The 19,913-nt window shown below is 40.2% G+C and overlaps 1 protein-coding gene across 4 annotated transcripts; it reads right to left on the reverse strand.

Moving 5' to 3' along the window:
- Positions 1-470: 470 nt before the first annotated feature.
- Positions 471-17,245, reverse strand: LOC147330117 (monocarboxylate transporter 2-like). 4 transcript variants are annotated; one of them, XM_086291667.1, is made up of 6 exons: positions 16,927-17,245; positions 16,133-16,353; positions 12,460-12,603; positions 8,466-9,269; positions 8,339-8,392; positions 8,134-8,205 (listed from the first exon to the last, which is right to left on the reverse strand). In XM_086291667.1, the coding sequence occupies exons 2-5, from the start codon at positions 16,347-16,349 to the stop codon at positions 8,352-8,354; spliced, it is 1,206 nt and encodes a 401-aa protein (XP_086147793.1). In that variant the 5' UTR covers positions 16,350-16,353; positions 16,927-17,245; the 3' UTR covers positions 8,134-8,205; positions 8,339-8,351. The 4 variants fall into 4 exon arrangements, with proteins under 4 accessions (XP_086147791.1, XP_086147792.1, XP_086147789.1 ...); XM_086291665.1 differs by lacking the exons at positions 8,134-8,205; positions 8,339-8,392 and adding an exon at positions 471-4,677 and having other exon boundaries at positions 16,927-17,240; XM_086291666.1 differs by lacking the exons at positions 8,134-8,205; positions 8,339-8,392 and adding an exon at positions 471-4,677 and having other exon boundaries at positions 16,856-16,928.
- Positions 17,246-19,913: the final 2,668 nt, after the last annotated feature.

Consider the following 19,913-nt stretch of genomic DNA (forward strand, 5'->3'; position numbering starts at 1 on the left):
AGTCTAAGAACGTTTCGTGGCGTACGTAGGATGCTTTATGAAGAGTGATACCCACTTAGATTCACACACTCCTGAGCTCTTTAACACCGACTGACAGTTACTGTAACTGAGAGCTGCCAGTTACACTTAGAACAAGCAGATGCATTCTAATTGTAGTCGTCATAAACAGATAAGGAAGAAGCACTCTAACACTAGCACTACTCTTCCTGTTTACATTTACAGCCACAGATGCTACTTAGTGTTTCCAGCTATTTTGCAATTATATTACATTTTGCTGTAACCTCAGCAGACAGAGATCTACTGGGCAAGACACTAAAACCCATGATGCAAGGAGAAAGAACACCAAAAGAACCCTTTAGTAAGGACGTAGCCCGTGTTTATTGAGATCATGATCACATAACATTGCATTAACTGTGAAATTACTAAACAGCAATGCAGAAGTGTAAACTACCCTCAAGCCATTTTATTCACAGCTGTTTATTTTTTGCTCCACAGCACTTTTCACCCAGCATTGCCTAGTCATTGGACCACCTCCAAGACCCTCTGGAGATCCAGAAGTCTTGTGTTTTTTTTTACCATTGGGCATGGAGGACATTTATGGAACTCCACAGGAACAAACATTATGACAAGGGCAGCCTGTAGAGGAGGGTCAGGAGGCCAGAGGGGAGCACGAGGTGAGAGTGAATATAATAATGACAAACGGATTCCTGGCCGCTGCAACCGCAGCCTCGTCTCTCGGGTACCTTTCCACCTTGTCATGTCCAAAGACCTTGTATAATACTCAGCAAAGGGACAGGAGATAGCAAACACGTGTGTATCTGTACTCGCCTGTGCATTTCTAATTTATTGGCCCACTGATTTGCTGATGCGTGTGAGGCCGCACACAGGAGCACTAGCCTGGAACAGCCGGGCTTTGGTTCATTAGGCGCTCACACCCTTAAGCGGCTGACATTTCCAAACTTGTTCCCCAGTTTTCTAATTGTCGTGAAAAATTGGACACAGGCGCCAACATTGAAAAAGCTGCACGCTACATCTTGATTTGATGGCATTTCTTGAGCATCGCCGGATGAAAGTGAAATGCAAAAAAAGCACGCTGGATAGTGCAAAAAGTGAGGCGGGAAATTAAACAGGGCTATTCATCCTTCTCATTTGAAGACCTAAATAATCATCTACATAGATAAACCACATAGTGTCATCTACCATTATTGGTACAATTCGCACATCTTAAAAATATGTCAGATGTGGTGTGTAAATTTCAAAAGAATCAGAACAGTTTCGAAAAGTAAACCTTAAAATTGTTACTCAGATAAAGAAATCAAATAAGAAAAGCAAATACATAGCATTAAATCGATTAACAGTTTATACAAATCCATCTTCTCCATAAAATAAATGTGACTGTTAAATGTCAACACAAAATTATGGCATCATTTTGGGGCACTCGTTAGTTTGTGTTTCAGCTTGAAATTAATAAATACTGACAAACGGTTAAAAAGGTTAAAAAGGTGTCATCATGTGCTGTTGATTACAGAATTAAAGTCAGTTTAAGACTCCAACAACAGGCTTTGTTAGTGTATGTTTAAACTTTACAGACTTTACAAAGACCAACCAAAAAAAAATGGAAATATATGGACCAGCAGACAGGGTATTTCACATACAGAAAGTAGAAGTTATAAAATGTAATCACTGCATGTGCAATACTACAACAAAATATCAGTGTTTTCAGTACGGTGAAAACAACGATGGAAAAACATCACATGTTTAAAGGAAAGTACACAATTCAACATTGCTCCAGAGTCCAGGCAGGTGCAGTTGTACAAATGTCATACCTCTAGAGAGCTGACAGAGTGGACAGATGACTGTAAATTAGTAAAACATGCTGGTCATAATTTCCCCATGAATGTTAAAGAGATGACTGATATTTAAACAGGAGAGAAATTAGCTGTTTAGAGCAGCTAAAGTTTGACATATAGCTAAAGGTCTTAGCTTTGTACTTTGTCACAGTACTCTTTTATTTCTTTGTTGTCACGGGTAACATACCACATTTGCAATTCATGGCATCTTTTCCATCCATTACTACTCAAATGTAACTTTTTTTTTAACCCAGTAAACAAAAAAGAAAATCCCAGACACATCTGCATTACTAGCGCATTATATAAAAAGACAGAAAATACAATTTCATTTCATTTTAAGAATCACTGTCACAGTTTTTCTTCCTCTGTGTGGCCTTAGTGCTGTGGGATAATTTACTCATTTTCTAGAAAGTGTCATGTAACCTTGAAGCATACTGAGGAAAGTAATAAAAACATGAGATTTGCTGTAACTTACTATAAAAACAGAAATCTCTGTCTGTCCACAAACCCCTCCTGAACCATCAAGAGTTCAACCAAACTTGATGCACAGGGTAGCATCATATCATTTTGACAACAAGACCTGATCAACAAACTGTAAATTCCAGAATTTACATTTTTTACAGTAAATATTCGCATCACTTTTCAATTGTGCAGAAAAAAGAACAACAATACAAGAAATCACAGACTGTGTCTGAGAAAACAATGTCTCTCAGCTACAAACAGCGCTGCTTGAAATGTGAAAAAGCACAACAGCTTCACAACACAGCTGCTGGCGAGGTCCACTGATAAAGAGGTGCCAGTGAGTCAACTCAGAAATAATAACTTCTAGTTTTAGTTCCCCATCCTACTCTGTGGAAAAACAAACAGCTTTTTGTTGTTTACAGAGTAAAAGGCACTCATATCGGTTTGCAATGAGGTAGATCAATACAAATCAAAAGGTTAATGTATAATAAGAGTTGTGCCTTCAGAACAAAATAACTGGCAGGATCAAGAATGAATTGCAAAAAGGGTTTTGTTTTTGGTAACACAAAAGGTACTCCAACAAGATGCATTTCTCATTTAAAAAAAACTTGACCCAATACTGATATTTACTTACAGGCTGCACAAACTCACATGCACAGGAAAAAACTTTTAAACTTTCAAAAAAAATTGGTTAACCATCTTCAATTCTTCATCAAGAGCCATAATCAGGCCAAAGTTGTTCATGTATGTATGTATGTATGGCTTGTACAGCAAAACTTCCATCAGCTTTAGCTCTACCTTGTGCTAATTAGCAAAAGTAATTAAAAAAAAAAGGAAACACACTAAGCTAACATGGTGAATATAGTCAAAAATCTATACCAGTGAGAAATCTCCACGTTTAACCCTTTACAGCCGATCGGAGCGGGCACGCTCTGTTTTGCGTAACTATTTTTAAATCCCGGTAGCTCTGCAACCAAGTAAGCTAGCGCAATAATTTTTTTTGCATATGAAACTGGAGGAGTTGTACTTACATCTTATGCCATCAGCTTGTCCTAGGTCACAGTTTCCTTCCACATATAGCTTTGCAAAAACTGCATAAAAATCACTTGCAGCAACAAAAACATGATATTCCAGAAACACGCTTCGCCGATCCATCAGCTGTTTGTAACACTTCCTACGTCCATCAGCGCGAACTATCACATGACCGCATGACCTGCCCGAAACCGGAAGTGACGTCATTTTGCGGAAATGTAGTTTTTTTACGATCGGGGCCTTATGAGCTTGTGTTTTACTTGTTATGTGTTTTAAAAAGTTATGTTTGACTTTATGACTTTCTGTGTCGTTTCTGGGATGCTTAAGACTCATATTGCACTGCTGGAAATAGTTTATTTTGATGCATATGCTGTTATTTTGCAAATTTGCACTATAATATTTATTTTCGTTTTTCCTGCAGTATATAAAAATTGGTGTATTTCAAAAATAAAACTATGAAGACACTCAAAATAAATTTCCTGTGGTGGGAAACTAGTTTGTGTAACTTTTTTGTATTTACAGTTTTGAGGGATAAGCCTCTTAAATTTCTCTAACTAGAAATATATGTTAAAAAAACAAAAACGATTTTCAATTTTTTTGTAGTTTATTGCACTTTTTTGCAATTTATGTAATTACTATGCACCTAATGCAGACATATTATTAAAGTTTGGGCTATAATGGTTGTATTGATGTATAGCAACTTGAAATGCTCCCAAAAATGGCTCCACAGCATGTAAAAATATAATATAAGCTCTGGCGAACTTGGTTCTATGGTAGGTCTTAAAGGGTTAACAACGTTAAGCAGCTTTGCGCGCCGATATTAGCAATTAGCTCAAGTTGCTATACAACCTGTTAGCATGGCTGTAGTCTCTGTGTTGTCTGCTGGTTGAAAGACTTTACAGTTCATCAAAAGTCAAAGTAATTGCCGACTGACTGAACGAATAAATCAGTCTGTTAAAAATGAGTGCGAGCAAGCAGAAAGCAATCTGTGCTAAGATCAACCTGTACAGCTACAACTATCACCCCGCTGCATTCACGCTAAATAAAGCAATCACATTTCATTTTGTTTCGGCGCTCTCTGGGTCCTGCTGGGCTGCGCTCATCTCCGTCTCCTCAGCTTCAGGCTGCTCCATCTCTGCCGCTGAGATGCTCATCTGCTCCTGGTTCTCTATGTTAGTTTGGTTACGCTCTCGGTCTTTAGCTCTCTTTTCTTTCTCCAGCATGTGGTAGTTGTAGATGTTCATGACGAAGAGAAAAAGCCCGCCAGTCGTGATGACTGAGCCACACATGAGGAAAAGGTACTTGTAGTCGCCAAAGATGTCTACCAGTAACCCTGTGTGGAGGAGGCCAGAAAGAATATTTAAAATTAATCAAAGAAAACACAGCACAGTGAGAGTATAGCGTCTAGACGGCAAGTTTGAAGGTGAAGAGGAAGATCAGACTCAGATATTGCTTATGAGTGCGTGCAAGAGAGCGAGAGTGAGCATAGGCCAATTTGAGAAGAGCCATCTCGGAAATGACGGGGCCATTACACCCTTCTTGGCTCTCCTGAATTGCCGGAAATGCAATTTGGATGGCTGCTACCAAAACGAATCAGAAGAGAGGCATATTCTCAGAACCATAAATATCCAGCTCAAGTCTGCAGAAAAGTGACAAATGTGGTTTAGATCAGATTTCAGCCTGCGGCTTTTCTGAGCCCTAAGTCCACAAGTCGCCCCGACCCCCGTTTTCCCCTCCAGACACAGATCGATAGGCGAATGTCGCTATCTCTCTCAGTGTCGGCATCTAGGACTGTCCACCTCACTGCATTACAATCCCCCTTAAAGCCGTATGGAATCCTGGCAGCTCGCCTCAGAAGCTGAAGTATTTTGAGCAGGATTAGTTTCTGTTTATTTTCTCTTGCTCCTAGAGTCTTCCCTTCTCTTTCCACTATTAAACATCTAGTTAGTAAAGATGACTGTGTTTATTCATCAGGCCAGTTTTATAAAATTGATGTTTGTCAAACATATTAGGAAGCACATTTAGTACAAACATGCTACCGTCTCCTTCTGAAACCAATTAAAGATGATGTTAAACTATAAGGAAATTAAACTGATTCCCTTAGCAGATCTCCTTAACTATACCACCTGCCATCTTTGCAGTGGAAGATTGTGTTAAAATAATGTTTGTGTGACTGAATGCAATGTACTGTACTATACTAGGAGGGGGTCACTTTGCATTTGGATCAATTTCAACCATCTCAATGCCGGCTGTATTATCTGATTGATAGCACTCATCTGGTGCCTGTACTCCAATGACCATCACCCTCATTAAGACAGCCCTTGATTGGCTAAGCAGTAATTAAGTCCATCTGGCATAGTCACCTCTTTTTTAATGTATTCACAGCTTAATTATGGCCCAGGTACAGGACTTTAATGACGAGAGTTTGAACTGAGCGTCATTAAACACCCAAAGCAAAAGGGTAATTACACCCGCTTACCTCACTTCCTCCTAATTGGATTGACCCGAAGGTTTGGGGGAGCAGTAACAAGCAGAATAGGGGAGACATAACGATTGAGCCCTCTGGAGGAGATTGTTAGACGTGCAGGGAGGCACTTATTTACCCTATTAAATGAGTGCCTCGGAACACGGTCGCTCTAGACTAACTGGGGGGCCTGTAACTTTTCACCTCATTAAAAGTCAGGTTGGAGGCAAAGGACGCGTTTGTCAGCAGGATGATATTCACAGCTGATTAAGTCATGTTCAGCTAAACTACTGTACATCCTCACCTTGTTTATGTAGGACATTAGGCCTGTATGAACACTGGTGAACAAGTTGAGCAACAACAGAGAGGATGGCTTGCTCACTGCAATACAGTATGTGTTATTGACAGACATCACCAAAAATGATAAATACCTTTCAAAACCAAATTTCTGAAAACACTAGGGAGCGTACACCCACAAGTATTGTAGTCTATCCTTACATGCATGAAGAAAGATGGCCACAAGTTAAGAAAAAAGTTACATGTAGGAGATGGTAACTAATTTATCGGACAAAATAGGTCTGCCTCGACTTGTTAAGAAAAGCAGTAAGAGTCGTGGAATAAATGATTTAAAAAAAGCATCATTTTTTTTGACAAAAGGAGGAAATACTTTGACTGATATTGCAAAATCAACTCTAGGCTAAAATGGCTATTACATTATATCTCATAGTAATGTTAGTAGCTTTTTTCTTTTTGTTTTACAGGGACAATGAGCCAAAATGCTGAACAGGTGGTCAGTGTAGTACTGTGTGCTAAGGTTGGGGCATATGTAAAAATTTTCCAGCCGACATTCGTCAATCCAATAAATGACGACGGGCGATATATTCGAGCAGGTGACTTTCTGATGGGCGGGGGAATGTAATCACGCACCAACTGATTTAAGCATTTAAAATTTATTTGTAAGTTTCATTTGGAGGGAATACTTTACCTTCTTTTCTTGTTTGTTTCAGTATTAATATAGCTACTTTTTGGATTATTGAATCATTTATTTATTTGAGATGCACTGAATCACACAAAAGACTTTACGTCTGAGGGTTTGGGTTTTTTTTAATGTTCGCTTGAAGAGATATTTTGATTTTTAACTTACTTTTTGTTTAATTTTGTATTGGTTGTTTGGTTGAGTGTGTAAGACAGACAAACACTGGACCGACCTGTAAACACGGTTATAGTGGAAAAAAGAATCCAGTTTCTCTTTGTTTCCCTCCCCACCATTGTGTTTGTTAGTTTTTTTTAATTTAAATAAAATGTTTTTGTTTTTTCTGAACATAGGCTACTGCCGTTCTTTCTTTCTATTATGAGTTTAAGTAAATGAATCGCTGCATTTGGGTGACTCTGAGGAGGGGGGGTTTGTTCGCAGCTGGAATACGGTGCTGCTAAAACAGCGCTATTATTTTTTCCATTGACTGCTTTTATTAGCTTCAACCAACATTATTAGCAAACTTACTTGTGGGCAAATAAATAAATTGCTCTTGTAAAAACGATCAAAAGCTTTTACAAGAGCGGTGGGTCCAATCGCCCAACCTTACTGTGTGCTTCCTAATGTGACGTTTATACACTATGATGTAGATTCATGCATAAGTGAATCAGTCTTAAAGTTTGGCATTGTTTTTTCCCCATCAGTTTTGCAACATGATTTTATAACTGCAATGAAAACCAACAATACCACAATACAAACAATACCACCCTAACTTTACCTCGTAAAGCCTCAACAATGAAATATCTGTGGATGTTACAGTGGGCTGCGTTTATAGATATATTTCTGGCACTGCAGTGAAAAGCTGTCACAATAGAATCGTGCCCGCTTTTAATTGACGGCCTGAGCATCATGGGCATCATACACTCGTCTCATGTGCACAGAGATTCTCTGAATCTGTTGATGATAGTATGTACTGTAAATGATAAGATATTCAAAGTCTTCACAATCTGATGTTGAGAAACATTAATCTGAAATTGTTCCACAATATAGACACAGTTTGCTTCTTACTGGTAAACTGCCCATCTGTATTTCTGAGTGCCTCACTAAGACGCTCTTTATACCCAACCTGTTGCTATTGCAAATGTTCTTCCAGCTGTGGTTAAAGTCAGACTGTAAATAAAATGCAGCTTTTTTTTTTTCTTATCTTTAAATGAAGCCTGGATTTGCCCCAGATGCTCCATTATGTCATGAAAGCCTGTGCCCATGAGGATAGACGGCTTCTTTCCAGCAGGAAATCACCATGACGAACTGCATCTTTGTGTGGGCGTCTCATACAATACAAAACATCCATACTCCGTGATAATGCGGCTCTGTCTTACAGGAATGATACTGTTACCAAGCTTTACTGCAACATAATGCACAGCCTGTGAATGAAAGAGATAAACAAACAAATATTGTTTGCAAGGCTGCTCTCGCTTGAAAGCGGTTATTTCCTCTGTAATGGTGGAAATTTCTCTTTTCCCCAAGTGTTTCTGCATGTTTGTAAGTATATATTACCTTGCTCTTTGCCTCAGTTGTAGAAAGAAGCAGCGTAAAGCAATCTTAAGTGATCTAAGAGTAAACATGTGTACTTGTGTAAGAGAAAGACAGAAAAAGGATTATGTATGAATGAAGGATGTGTTACCTGCAGCAGGTGGTCCCAGCAGCATGGGGAAGCACTCCACGATCGTGACAAGTCCAACGGCGCTGGGGAAGCGCTGATTTCCCATCAGATCCATGAGGCATTCAAATATCAGGGCGAAAACCATCCCAAACCCCACACCAAAAAATACTGCGTAGACCACCAGGAGGGTATAGCTCCTCATCAGAGGGCACAGCAAATGGCACGTTCCATTAAAAACCATGGCAAAGCTGAAGAAGTACTGAATTCTAGGCCTGATCCACTTGCTGTTGGCTACCAGGCCGGTGCCGGGTCGAACAAACATGTCAACAAAGCCCATAATGGAGAGCAGGTAGGCCGCAGAGTACTTCTCAACACCTTGGCTAACAGCATAGGTAGACAGGAACACAATGGGTGCATACGCTCCAAAGATGAACATGACATTTCCTATTAGGTAAATGACAAAGCCCCTGTCCCTGAAAAAGGACAGATCCACAAACTTCTTTGTGTTCTTCATACAGCTTCCTTTTATCTTAGTCTTGCACTTATTTGGCCGATCCACGTTTTGCTGCGGTGCACAAGCGAGTGTCTTACAAACAGGTCGCATGAGGGCTCCAGCAACACAACAGTTGAGCATCAGACCCCCCAGGATAAGGAGGCTTCCTCTCCAGCCATATGTGCCCAGTAGATATTGGTTAAGAGGAGCCAGGAAACAAAGGAACACTGGACTGCCAGCCATAGCAAGTCCATTGGCTAAAGGACGCCTGGCCAGAAAATATTTACTGATGATGGTGAGAGATGCATTCAGGTTAAAGGCGAGTCCACAACCTGCATGTAGAAAGATTGAAAACATCTCAGTCACATTCCAAAAACCCTCAGGAAGAAAAACCCTACTGAACCTGAGCTCCAAAGGGTACTTAATTAAATTAAGACTAAATCTGCCGGCTGCTCATTAAGGTTCCATCTCATTTCACTTTTGCCATCTAAAATCTCATTACAGGACTCTGGAATTATTTCAGAAATAATTTCTCCATTCAAGTAGAAATAAATTGGAGAGCCTGGGTAATACATTTACTCACTTGCCTTTCTATGCAGAAATTTTTAATCTAATTGGACCTTATTTTGAAGAAGATGAAGAGTTACAGTTAGATAGCTACGGTGTTTAGAATTTCTCCCTCTAATGTCAGGGTATTCTTACGATGCATAAAGTTTTTGTTGTTTGGTTGTTTTTTTAATGCATTTAAATGGGGATTTACTATATTAGGCTTTTAGGGGGACATAAAAAGTGTAATTTAGCAATTTTTTCTTTTCTAATGAGGAATTTCACATTATTTTGACTTTAAATTAAAAAGACTGACTGCAATCCCAATAAATGTGACATCTACAAGTCACCGAATTATGACACTGTCCCCTAAAACTTAAGAGGAACACTTAATCATCACAGTATAATAACATATGTTAAAGCTGTTGCCAGACTTGTTTTGGTGCAAGTGAAAGTGACAACAGGTTGTCTTCATTGGAAAGGCAACCTCCAAAAAGCCACATGGCACCATTTAGTTGTAATCCAGCTCCTCCAGGATGGCACATCACCTTCTCAAAATGGTTTGCTGTGTCTCCCAGCACAGTCTCAAGAGTGTGGAGGCCATTACACAAGGAGACAGAGCTGTAAAGGGGTGCCAACCCAGCAGGAGTGGTGTCGGCTCCTTTGTATGGGAAGGAACAGGACCCAGCAAAATGACCTCCAGCTGGCAGCTCATGTGCATGTTTCTGACCAAAGTGTCATAAACAGATTCCATGAAGTGTTCATAACCAGCACCGTGCAGCTCCAATGGCATTCGCCAGAGAACATCAGAACTGGCAGGTTCGCTGAGAGCTCATCTGACAGATCTGAAAGAGTCTGGAGATGCTATGGCAAACCTGTGGTCTGTGGCCACCACATGCAAAACAGTTTCTACGTTCCTGGTACCCGTTTTAATGCATAACAGTGTGTTTTAAATGATCACGGAACCCCAAATCATGACGTACCAAAAATAGTAACAGAGGAATTTTCCATGCATTTGTGCTGTCACACCTGGATTATTGTATTGCCTTATTTACAGGCTTAGATAAAACATCTTTAACGCCTCCAAGCAATGCAAAATGCTGCAACCACACTAACACATTCTAGTAAATGAGCTCACATTAACCCTGCTTTATCATTTTTAATTTGGCTCCCAGTTGACTTTAGAATTTGTCTAAAATTTCTTGTATTACATACGGACTAAATGGACAAGATCCAAACTATATATCTTGTAATCATTTTGTGTGTGAAAAGCACTATAGAAACTATTTAAATGACGCTCTTAGTTCAATTATAAATATGTACTACCATCAAAATGTCCTAGAAAGTGTTGAGATTAAATTATTTGAAGTGCCTCAATTCTATGCTTTATATTAACTAAAATGCCATATATATAGCCATATATAGTGTAGTATTAAGTGGACACAGCCCTGAAAATAAAGGCATTAGATTACATGTCCTTGGGGGATAGAATGCTGTAGACTCTCGCTCACGCTTGCCTGGGAGAAAGTAGATAACAGGGGACCACCTTCTAGTAGAAAGTTACTGAAACACTGTTGTTTAGACTAGAGAGGGACCAGCAGATTGATTGTTTGATTGTAACTGATTGTTTATTCTGAGAAAAACAGGTGTGGGATATTAAACTGTTTTGTGATGCATTATACTGCTGATTTATAAGAAATACTCTTTCCAGAGAATCATGGCCTTATTTTTCTGATTAGAAAGAACAGAACATACTGCACAGGAAGGCAAGGTCATAACTTACGCTCACTGAGAAAAAGAAAGAATCTGAATGTTTAGTTTGGAGGGGGGCCGAAGCTTTGAGAATGTGAGAATCGGTCAGACACGTCGAGATTTGCCGGACACCCTCCTGTGCACATCTCCCGTCCGCACATTTGTAATGCTCAAAGTGTTGTATGGAATAAAGAGAATTGCATTGATTAAAGAGATTGTTGATTGAGCATTTATACACCGAGTGTTGTTCTTCCTTCAGCCCAAAATTCAAAGAGTTGGTGTATTTAATAAAAGTCCACTGTGTGTATAACCAATGCAGTCAATCTTAGCAACACAGATTGTTAAAGCTGAGGTGTGTGCAGAGAGACAAACCGTGAAACTGTTCATGTGATCTTGTGTTGTGCTTGAACGGTGCCAGGCAGGTGCTCCAACCAATCAGAAGCATTCATTATTCCAGTGACAAGGACAGCATACCTCACCAGCTTCTCAGCATCACAAACACCAGTGAGAGAGTGAATGAAGGAGTATACGAGGAGGAATAATTCTGAGATGTATTTCGCTGTGTGTGGGGTGCTTTTTTATTAACGTGCAGGTGTTTGTGTATGTGTAAGCATATGTCTGCATGACTTCTAGGCAAAACTGCCTAATGCCTGTGTGTCAGTGCACTAGGCACAGGGGAACAGTGTAGAGCCCACACATGCCCCAGGCACCACACATGGCCCAGCCACTCGCTGTGCCTATTAATCCTTCACAGGGGCCCTTGGCTGGGTAATGAGCCTCTTAGGATGGCAGAGAGCCCCCATGTGACGAACCTGATTGGAGCTTACGGAAGGGTACAGAGGGCCATGGAAGATCATGCTCTCTGGGATCAGAGACAGTTCTGTCTTAATTACTGTCCTGGTCCTGGTCCCCTCGGTGCTCTAACTGCACCCTAGGAGCCGGGGCAGATGCCCAGGGCCTTCAGGAAAGGCATGGCAGTCTAGTTATGGGGAGCAGATCTGAACCAAGAGATTCTAAAAGGGATGTGAAAAGATGCAGACTGCCAACATCCCAATCCCACTGGGACCAGGATTGATGGGAATGCAAACTGAATGGTAAACAAGTATGGCATGATATCTTGGTTTTAGTCTGTGATCAATTATGAATTCCCAAAGTGAGACCACAAAAAGTAAAACCTGTTCAAGCAGCAGTAACACATACTGCTTAGGAATAAAAGTACTGTACCTCCAATGACGCCAATGCAGAAGTAGAGATAAGCGATGGAGCTCCCAAAAGATGCGGTTACCATAGACACTCCACACATCAGTCCACCCATGATGACAACTGGTCGGCTCCCAAAACGATTGACCAACATGCTGCTCACCGGTCCTGCAAAAACAGATGAGCACTGAGAACGAGCAGTACATTCTTGTATTATGTTACGTCTTAATGTCGCCAAAGTTTTAGTAATCCGGGTACCTACTACTTCAAGGTAAACTGATGGGTCTAAACCAGTGAAATTCATCATGTGATCATAGGGCTAAATTCTGCCACACAATTTTGTAATGAATAGCTCATTAAACAAAATAAATAACTTAAAAGATGAGTTTCATGTTTTTTTTAATGTCTGTTCATTTTATCTGAAAAGCATTATTATTTGCACATTAGCTGTTGAGCATCCCTGATCTAAACCAAGGGCAAAAGGACATCACAGAGGGTGACAGAAGACCTCCACAGCAAAGCAACCTGGCAACTCATTAAACATTCCCCTGATAATGTAAAACACTACACCCAGTGATCAATCAGCAATTAAAAAGCCTTTTATATGCTGTCACTCTTTCCTTCATTCATAACCTTGCCTGAAAGAGTGACATTGAACCACAAGTCATTCTCCAGAATAATGAAAACCTCTATATTCTTATTGCAAACTACACAGGCTTCTCGAAAAAAAAAATTAAAGGAACGGTTTGAAAACGCATCAGATCTCAATGGGGAAAAAAAGATACGTATTCTGATGTGGACAGTGTTAGGAATGAAAAGTTCACACATCATTTGAAGGCAATAAAAGTGATCAACCTGCCCCCCAAAAATCAAAGTGGAAAAAAACAATGCAGCAATGATGCTCAGTTGTATGTCCCCACATTACCCTGTATGCATGTGTGACAACGTTGGGGTGTGCTCCTAATGAGACAGCGGATAATCTCCTCCCAGATCTGGACCCGGGCATCACTGAGTTTTAGCAGTATCCTGTTTTAGCAGTTGTCTCATTGTTGCCCCTCTAGTGCAGCTGTTGTTAATTTCATTAACACCAAAGTGGGTGAAACTGATTAACAGCCCCCTCTGCTACTTACCTAATCAATATCCCAGCAGTTTAACTGAACTGATGCTATACTCTGATTAAAAGCTGTTCCTTTAATTGTTTTTAGCTGTGTAGTTCAGTGGTGGTAGCAGTGATAGATTAAATCTTTTTGTTCCAATTTCTTTCATTTTTGCACTAGCAATGTGATCCTTAAAGAGCCATTAGCTGAAGACATTGCATATCTCAACATGGTGCAGTTTGTCCAAAAAGAAATCTAGGAAAACTGGACAAGTAGAAGTTGTGTCCTTGGGAAATAGGGAAAAAGCATTCTTAAGGGAGGCCGAAGGGAGAAAAGGCTGAGGTATTCCCAGTTACACAAGAACTGGACTTAAAATCAGTGGCAACAGGTCTTATGGAGTGATTCATCCAAATGTGAAACTTTTGGTTCAGATCAATGAGTGTCTACAACCAGTGGAGGCTCTGTTATTGTTTGGGGCTGTACATCAGCCAGTTGTGTTGGGCATCTTGTCAAAACTGATGGAATAATAAATGCAGAAAAGCATTAACAGATTTTGATCCACCACACAAAGCCGTCTGGAAAGTGTCTGATTGGCAAAAACTTCATTTTTCAGATCATGATCCAAAAACACACCTCCAATGCAGTAAAAACATACCTGAATTTAAAAAAATAAAAATACAAACTCTCGACAGAAAACAACAAAAGGCAGCCAAGATCCAAACAACAGCTTCAAGAAGCCTGGAGAACTATTCCTGAAGACTACTTAAAGAAATCAAGAAAGCGTGCCTAAGACAGATCAGGCTGTGTGAAGAACAGAGGGGGTCATACCAAATACTGACATTCATGCTTGTTAGAATGATACAATATTTATTCTTTTTACCATATATGCTCTATTTCCATGTATGATTTGACATGTTTTAATAAATTGCTGCACCTGTGTCCCATTTTTCTAGCAAAATATAAAGGAATGAAGGGTGACTCAAGACTTCTGCACAACACTGTATGGGAAATCAAATATCCACCCAGCTGTTTATACAGTTACACAGGTTCAGAGCAGGGTCAAAGATAGATCATCGTTTTCGCTGTAGCCGTGTCACAATAGGGCATCTCTTGTTCTACCACCGTATCCATTTCCATTATAAGTTTATCATTGTGACTCGTTGAGTCAGAGGTTTCCTGAAAAGGCTGTCATGTCTTTCCCATGGGGGCCTGGTGTCAGACCCCACTGTGCTGAACCTTCCTCTGATATATTCCCCTCTTTCCTTCTCCTCCGCTAGGTGACATTGTTGAATCCTTGCCAAGGACAATATGATAAAGTCCTGTGCCTGAGCCACATTGGAGGGGAATATTTCACTAGTTAGGCCGCTCTGAGTTGAGTGCAGGTGAGTAACATAGCGTGCTGTCCTGCAACCTTGAAAGCAGATACTAACAAACTCAGGTTAAAAAAAAAAGAAAAAAAAAAAAAAAAAAAAGAAGAAGACAAGAAGAAAATCACACTAAATAAAAACTCAAGATTCTACTTTTTTCTTTCAGCAGTGAATAAAATATTTATGTCTTCACAAAATCGTAGAGAATACCGTTTTTGTTACCTTTATTTATTCTCAACGTTAGTATTTTGAAGACAGTATATAATATATCTAAGTAGGGTCTGATTTGTGACATCTGACTTCACTTCTACAAACCCAAATGTACAATAGATGTCACATGCAGTGGTGCTTACTTCCATAAATTCCCTTTGGACCTCAGTGAAGAGACTTAAATTTAGGTCAGGTGACTTACATGGAAGCAACGTTCACTTTATTAGGCAGCGGGTGCAGTCGCTCATGTGAAGCCAGTTATACTCGTTACTGTATTTCTCTAAATCTAAATTACAACCATACACAACAGTCGTGCCTTTGCAGCGGACACAGACACCACACAAACGATCTTTATGAAACTGGGATTTTTGTGTTTATGATGCTTATCGCCAAGTACAAATGCACAGAGCAGACTTCTCAAAATACTGATCTGTCTGCTGTCGGCTGGTTTGAAGCTGTGCTTTAGTAATGCTTGATGCAACTTCTTACAGAAGGTGTAGAGAAAGTCTGATCAACAGACCACGATCGGTGCTAGTATGGGGTGTACGTGGTATGTCAGAGCCCTAGGACAACTAAATAAAACACAAAAGAACAAGAGACCAAAAAAAAACTCAGTCTGGTTAACCTGCAGGCTATTATTTACCAGCCAATACAAATGTGTTCTCTAGTAGTGATAAGAGTACTGATTTAGAGGTGCTGACTACAAAAGGTGTGATGGCCTAAAGGTATGAGGCCACACTACACTGCATTCCAAGCAGCTCTGGGTTTGAGATTATCATATTTATGCTAACCAAGTGGTTTATTGATGTAGCATCACAGCTGACAAAAACAGACTGCAGAAGACTATTCAAATTCAATTCAGTTTTATTTATACAGCGCCAAATAACAACAACAGTTGCCTTAAGGCGCTCTATATTGTAAGGTAAAGTCCCTACAAAAATAAAGCATACAGTAATGCTAACTATGTGGATAGGAAAGCTTAGAAACAGTTTAACCAATAAAGCACACACAGAGTCAACTCACCTCCTGCATACATGGCAGCTAGCATAATAGAGGAAATCCATGCTATTTCACTGTAGCCAGCCTGCAAGTCTTCTTGAATGTCTTTAAAGAAAATGGAAAGGGCTTTGGGTGTGGAGTAGGCAAACCCAATGGAAATATGGGCCCCAATCACAACCATCCAGCCCCAACCGCCATCCAGGGGCTTGGAGCCCAAAACATCTGCTGGAGCAGGAGGCATGTTCCTGTTCAGAGTGTACAGTATAGGGGGACACAGTGTTACAGTCGCTGCATGCATGAACAAAGCAGTACAATCTAAGTAAAACACACAAGCGCATATTAATTAAAAACGAGGAGTCGGATTTCAAAATAAAAGTCTCAACATCATTCTAAACTTGCTGACAGGTAGTTGAGACATGGACTCACACCGAACTTAAAGTTTGGGCTGTTTTCAGATTCTGCGACATGCTAGACCACACCGGCCATGTTTGTAAACAGAAGCGGGGGAAATAACCCGCAAAACTACGCAACAAAGCAAGCTCTTGTGTAATATACTGCTGCTGCTGTTGGTGGTGGTCATCATAATGGGAAATGTGTGATTTCTTCCCTAGACGTATTAAAATACAGCAAGACCCAAAGGTCTGACACTGCAATTCCACATTAGTTTTTTACAAGCCAAGATAACTTTTCCGATCACTCCGTCTCGTTAAACCGTTCCGCGCAGAGTGGGGCAGGAATGCTACTCACCACCACGTGGACAAAGAAACCGGTTAACCAGCGTGTGTGGATATACTGCAGAAAGCCTGACTGCATCTTACCGTTCACTGAGCGTCTGCGCAGCCTCTCTTTACGAAGTTCCTGACCAAAGTTTCACCAGCCTACAGCTTTATTTGACTGCTGGTCACATGTCGCACACATGGGCCCGAGGTGATCCGATTCACTAAATCAATGGGACATGAGCTTTGTCTCCTCTGCGTTTTTCAGCCACACTGCTGTCTGCGGCGGCATTCAGTATGACAGCCGAAGGAAAAACTAAATTCTACAACTACTAAGCTATTACAACAGGAAGAAAGCTGTTACGGCTGTGTGTCCTTTACCTTTGGCAGACATAAAATGTTTTCATGTACCTAATGATGGTTTTCAGGCGTTTTCCAAGCCAAAATGAGTTAATCTGATCCATCTGATCTGATAAATTGAGGTCATAATCTAACTACTCAAGATCCGCCTCTTCTACCCGGTGAAATACACACAGACTGGACACTTTATTAGGTATAGCTTTCTAGTACTGGTTTGGACCCACTCTTGCCTTCAGAAGTGCTTTAAAACTTTATTGTACAGATTCAACAAGGTGCTGGAAATATTTCTGATCTCAAATGTGCTTTACTGAACTGAGATCTGCTAACTGTGGAGGTCATTTGAGTACAGTGAAGAAAAAACCAGTTCAAGATGATCTGAACTTTGTGGCGTGGCATATTATCCTGCTGGGAGCAGCCATCTGAAGATGGGTACATTATAGCCATAAAGGGATGGATATGGTTGGCAATAATACTCATGGAGGCTGTTGGTGTTTAAATTATGCTCAGTTGCAATAAGGGGCTCAGGATGTGCCAAAAATAAATAAATAACCCTGACACCATTACACTACAAACAGCTGCCTGAACTGTTGATATGGGGCAAAAAGGATCCATGCATAGACCATGGACAGCAAACTCTAACCCTACCAAGTGTCACAGCACACAGCATAATCTTCCTGTTCTTAGCTGACAGGAGCGGTCTTCTGCTTTTCTAACCTATTTGCCTCAAGGTTTGACATGTTGTGCATTCAGAGATGCTCTTCTGCATACCTTGGGTCTAAAAACTGATCATTTAAGCTACTTTTTTATAATCCTATCAACTCAAAGAACACTAGGCATTCTCCTCTGACCTCTGGCATCAAGGCATCGTCCAATAGTGGACACCTTCTCTTTGTTAGGCCATTTTCTGTAAACCCTATAGATGGTTATGCAGGAAAATCCCAGTATTTCAGTAGTTTGAAACACTGAAACAAACCTATCTGGCACCAACCATTGCACACGCTAAGCCATTAAAACCACCCTTCTTCCCCATTCTTATGCTCAGTTTAGAGTCCACCAGGTCTTCTAGACGATGTTTGCAAGTCTCAAAGTGTTAAACTACTGCCATGTGATTAGCTGAGCAGATAAGTTACATCTGTTCAACTGCTCACTAAGTGTCCAGTGAATGTAAATGACCTGGCATAGCTTTCCACTATCTGTGACACAGCAGCTACAGTATAAGTATCAGAGAAGTTCAAGGTAGGAAACATTTTTAGGATCAAAAATATCACAGTGGAACACAACAATATACAATTGAGGTCCAAAGGCCTCAGTCACTTGAAAGTTAAAAATAAACAGAATAAAAATAAAACATTTCACTTTTAATAGTTTTATTTTCAAATTATGTGCAAGGTGAATTTCACAGTTGAGCTCAACAACCACTATAACCTGAAACCCAAAAAAACCAAAAAAAACCAACAGAAAAATAAATGGATTAAAAAGACACAATGGAATAGCACCCATAGGTGATGCATGAAGATGACCAGAACGAGCTGTGTTTGGCCGCACAGGGCAGCCAACTCTTAGGAGAAAGCAGGTTTTATAGCTTTGTGTATTACATGACTGGTGTTTGAAATATGTTGTAACAATGCAGTTACTTCAACTGTAATGCTTAGTTTCAGTGAGATGTTCCAAAGATACTACTGTACTACGGGGTGGAGGGGGGAGGGGGGCAAATCAAAATATATCACTCGTGCGGGTAAATTTTTTTTCCCCCTCAACAGAACAGGATTACTCTATTATAACTAAACAGATAATTATGTAAAGAAAAAACAAAACAGCCACTAGAGACAACAAAAAGAAATCACATCTATTTTTCAAGTTATAAAAGAAACTGAAGATAACTTTAAAAAACTGTGCAAGTACAGCAAATCTATAGTACAGTATATTACACATAACAAAAACAACTTAAATACAGTACTGGGTATCAGTAGAAATCCTGAGAGTTCTCCGTTCCTGGTTCGCAAATGGCTGTCTGTGGACAGTCGAGTGAAGCCCAGACCCACTCTGACCCTTTTTCGTGGGAAACATTGTTCAAGCTGGGTTGACTAGAAATCAGGTTAAAGTCAGTCAACAGTGAATCTTCTCTCGGAGAAGTTAATTATATCCTCAAGTCCTTAATGAATGCGACTTTTCCTGTATTAAATGCCAATGTAAATCTCTTAAGATGATTGCTATATGGTTGCTAAAATGTTTTCACTTAATAGGAGGGCACTCCTTGCTTAGATAAAATACACAAGAAATGTGTAGTGCAATGATGAAACAGGAACCTGCGTGAGGAAACTGACGGCACTAAAAATGTCACACTTTGACAGCAAACGCCCTCCAGTGGTGGCGTTCTTCTGTACAAGATTGTCAAAAAAAAAAAAAAAAAACAGAAAAAAGCACCAGCACCAAAAGTTTGTATCCTCTGTGATGACGTGTAAAGACGGATTCATAGCTTTACGAGGGTGCTTCGTAAAGTTTGCAGTTAAGGACCGCTGAAGTGGCGAGTTATTCAGTGCAACGCTGAGTAAGACTTTTCAGATATTCTTCATCAGGAGGAACAGTTTTTGATTCTGATGCCCCTTTTTTTCTAGCTGCAGGCACATTGGCATCACAAAAGATCTCCACGAAAAATCCGCATCACTTCAGCCAACAGCCAAACAATCGTTATGGGTACTACTGATCTTCGCTAGCAGAGACGAGCACAC

This window comes from Aulonocara sp. 'chitande type north' Nkhata Bay, linkage group LG5 (assembly GCF_057382095.1).
Source record: "Aulonocara sp. 'chitande type north' Nkhata Bay isolate Kocher_YH1m ecotype deep benthic linkage group LG5, A_spYH_male_GT1.1, whole genome shotgun sequence".
Taxonomy (NCBI): Eukaryota; Metazoa; Chordata; class Actinopteri; order Cichliformes; family Cichlidae; genus Aulonocara; species Aulonocara sp. 'chitande type north' Nkhata Bay.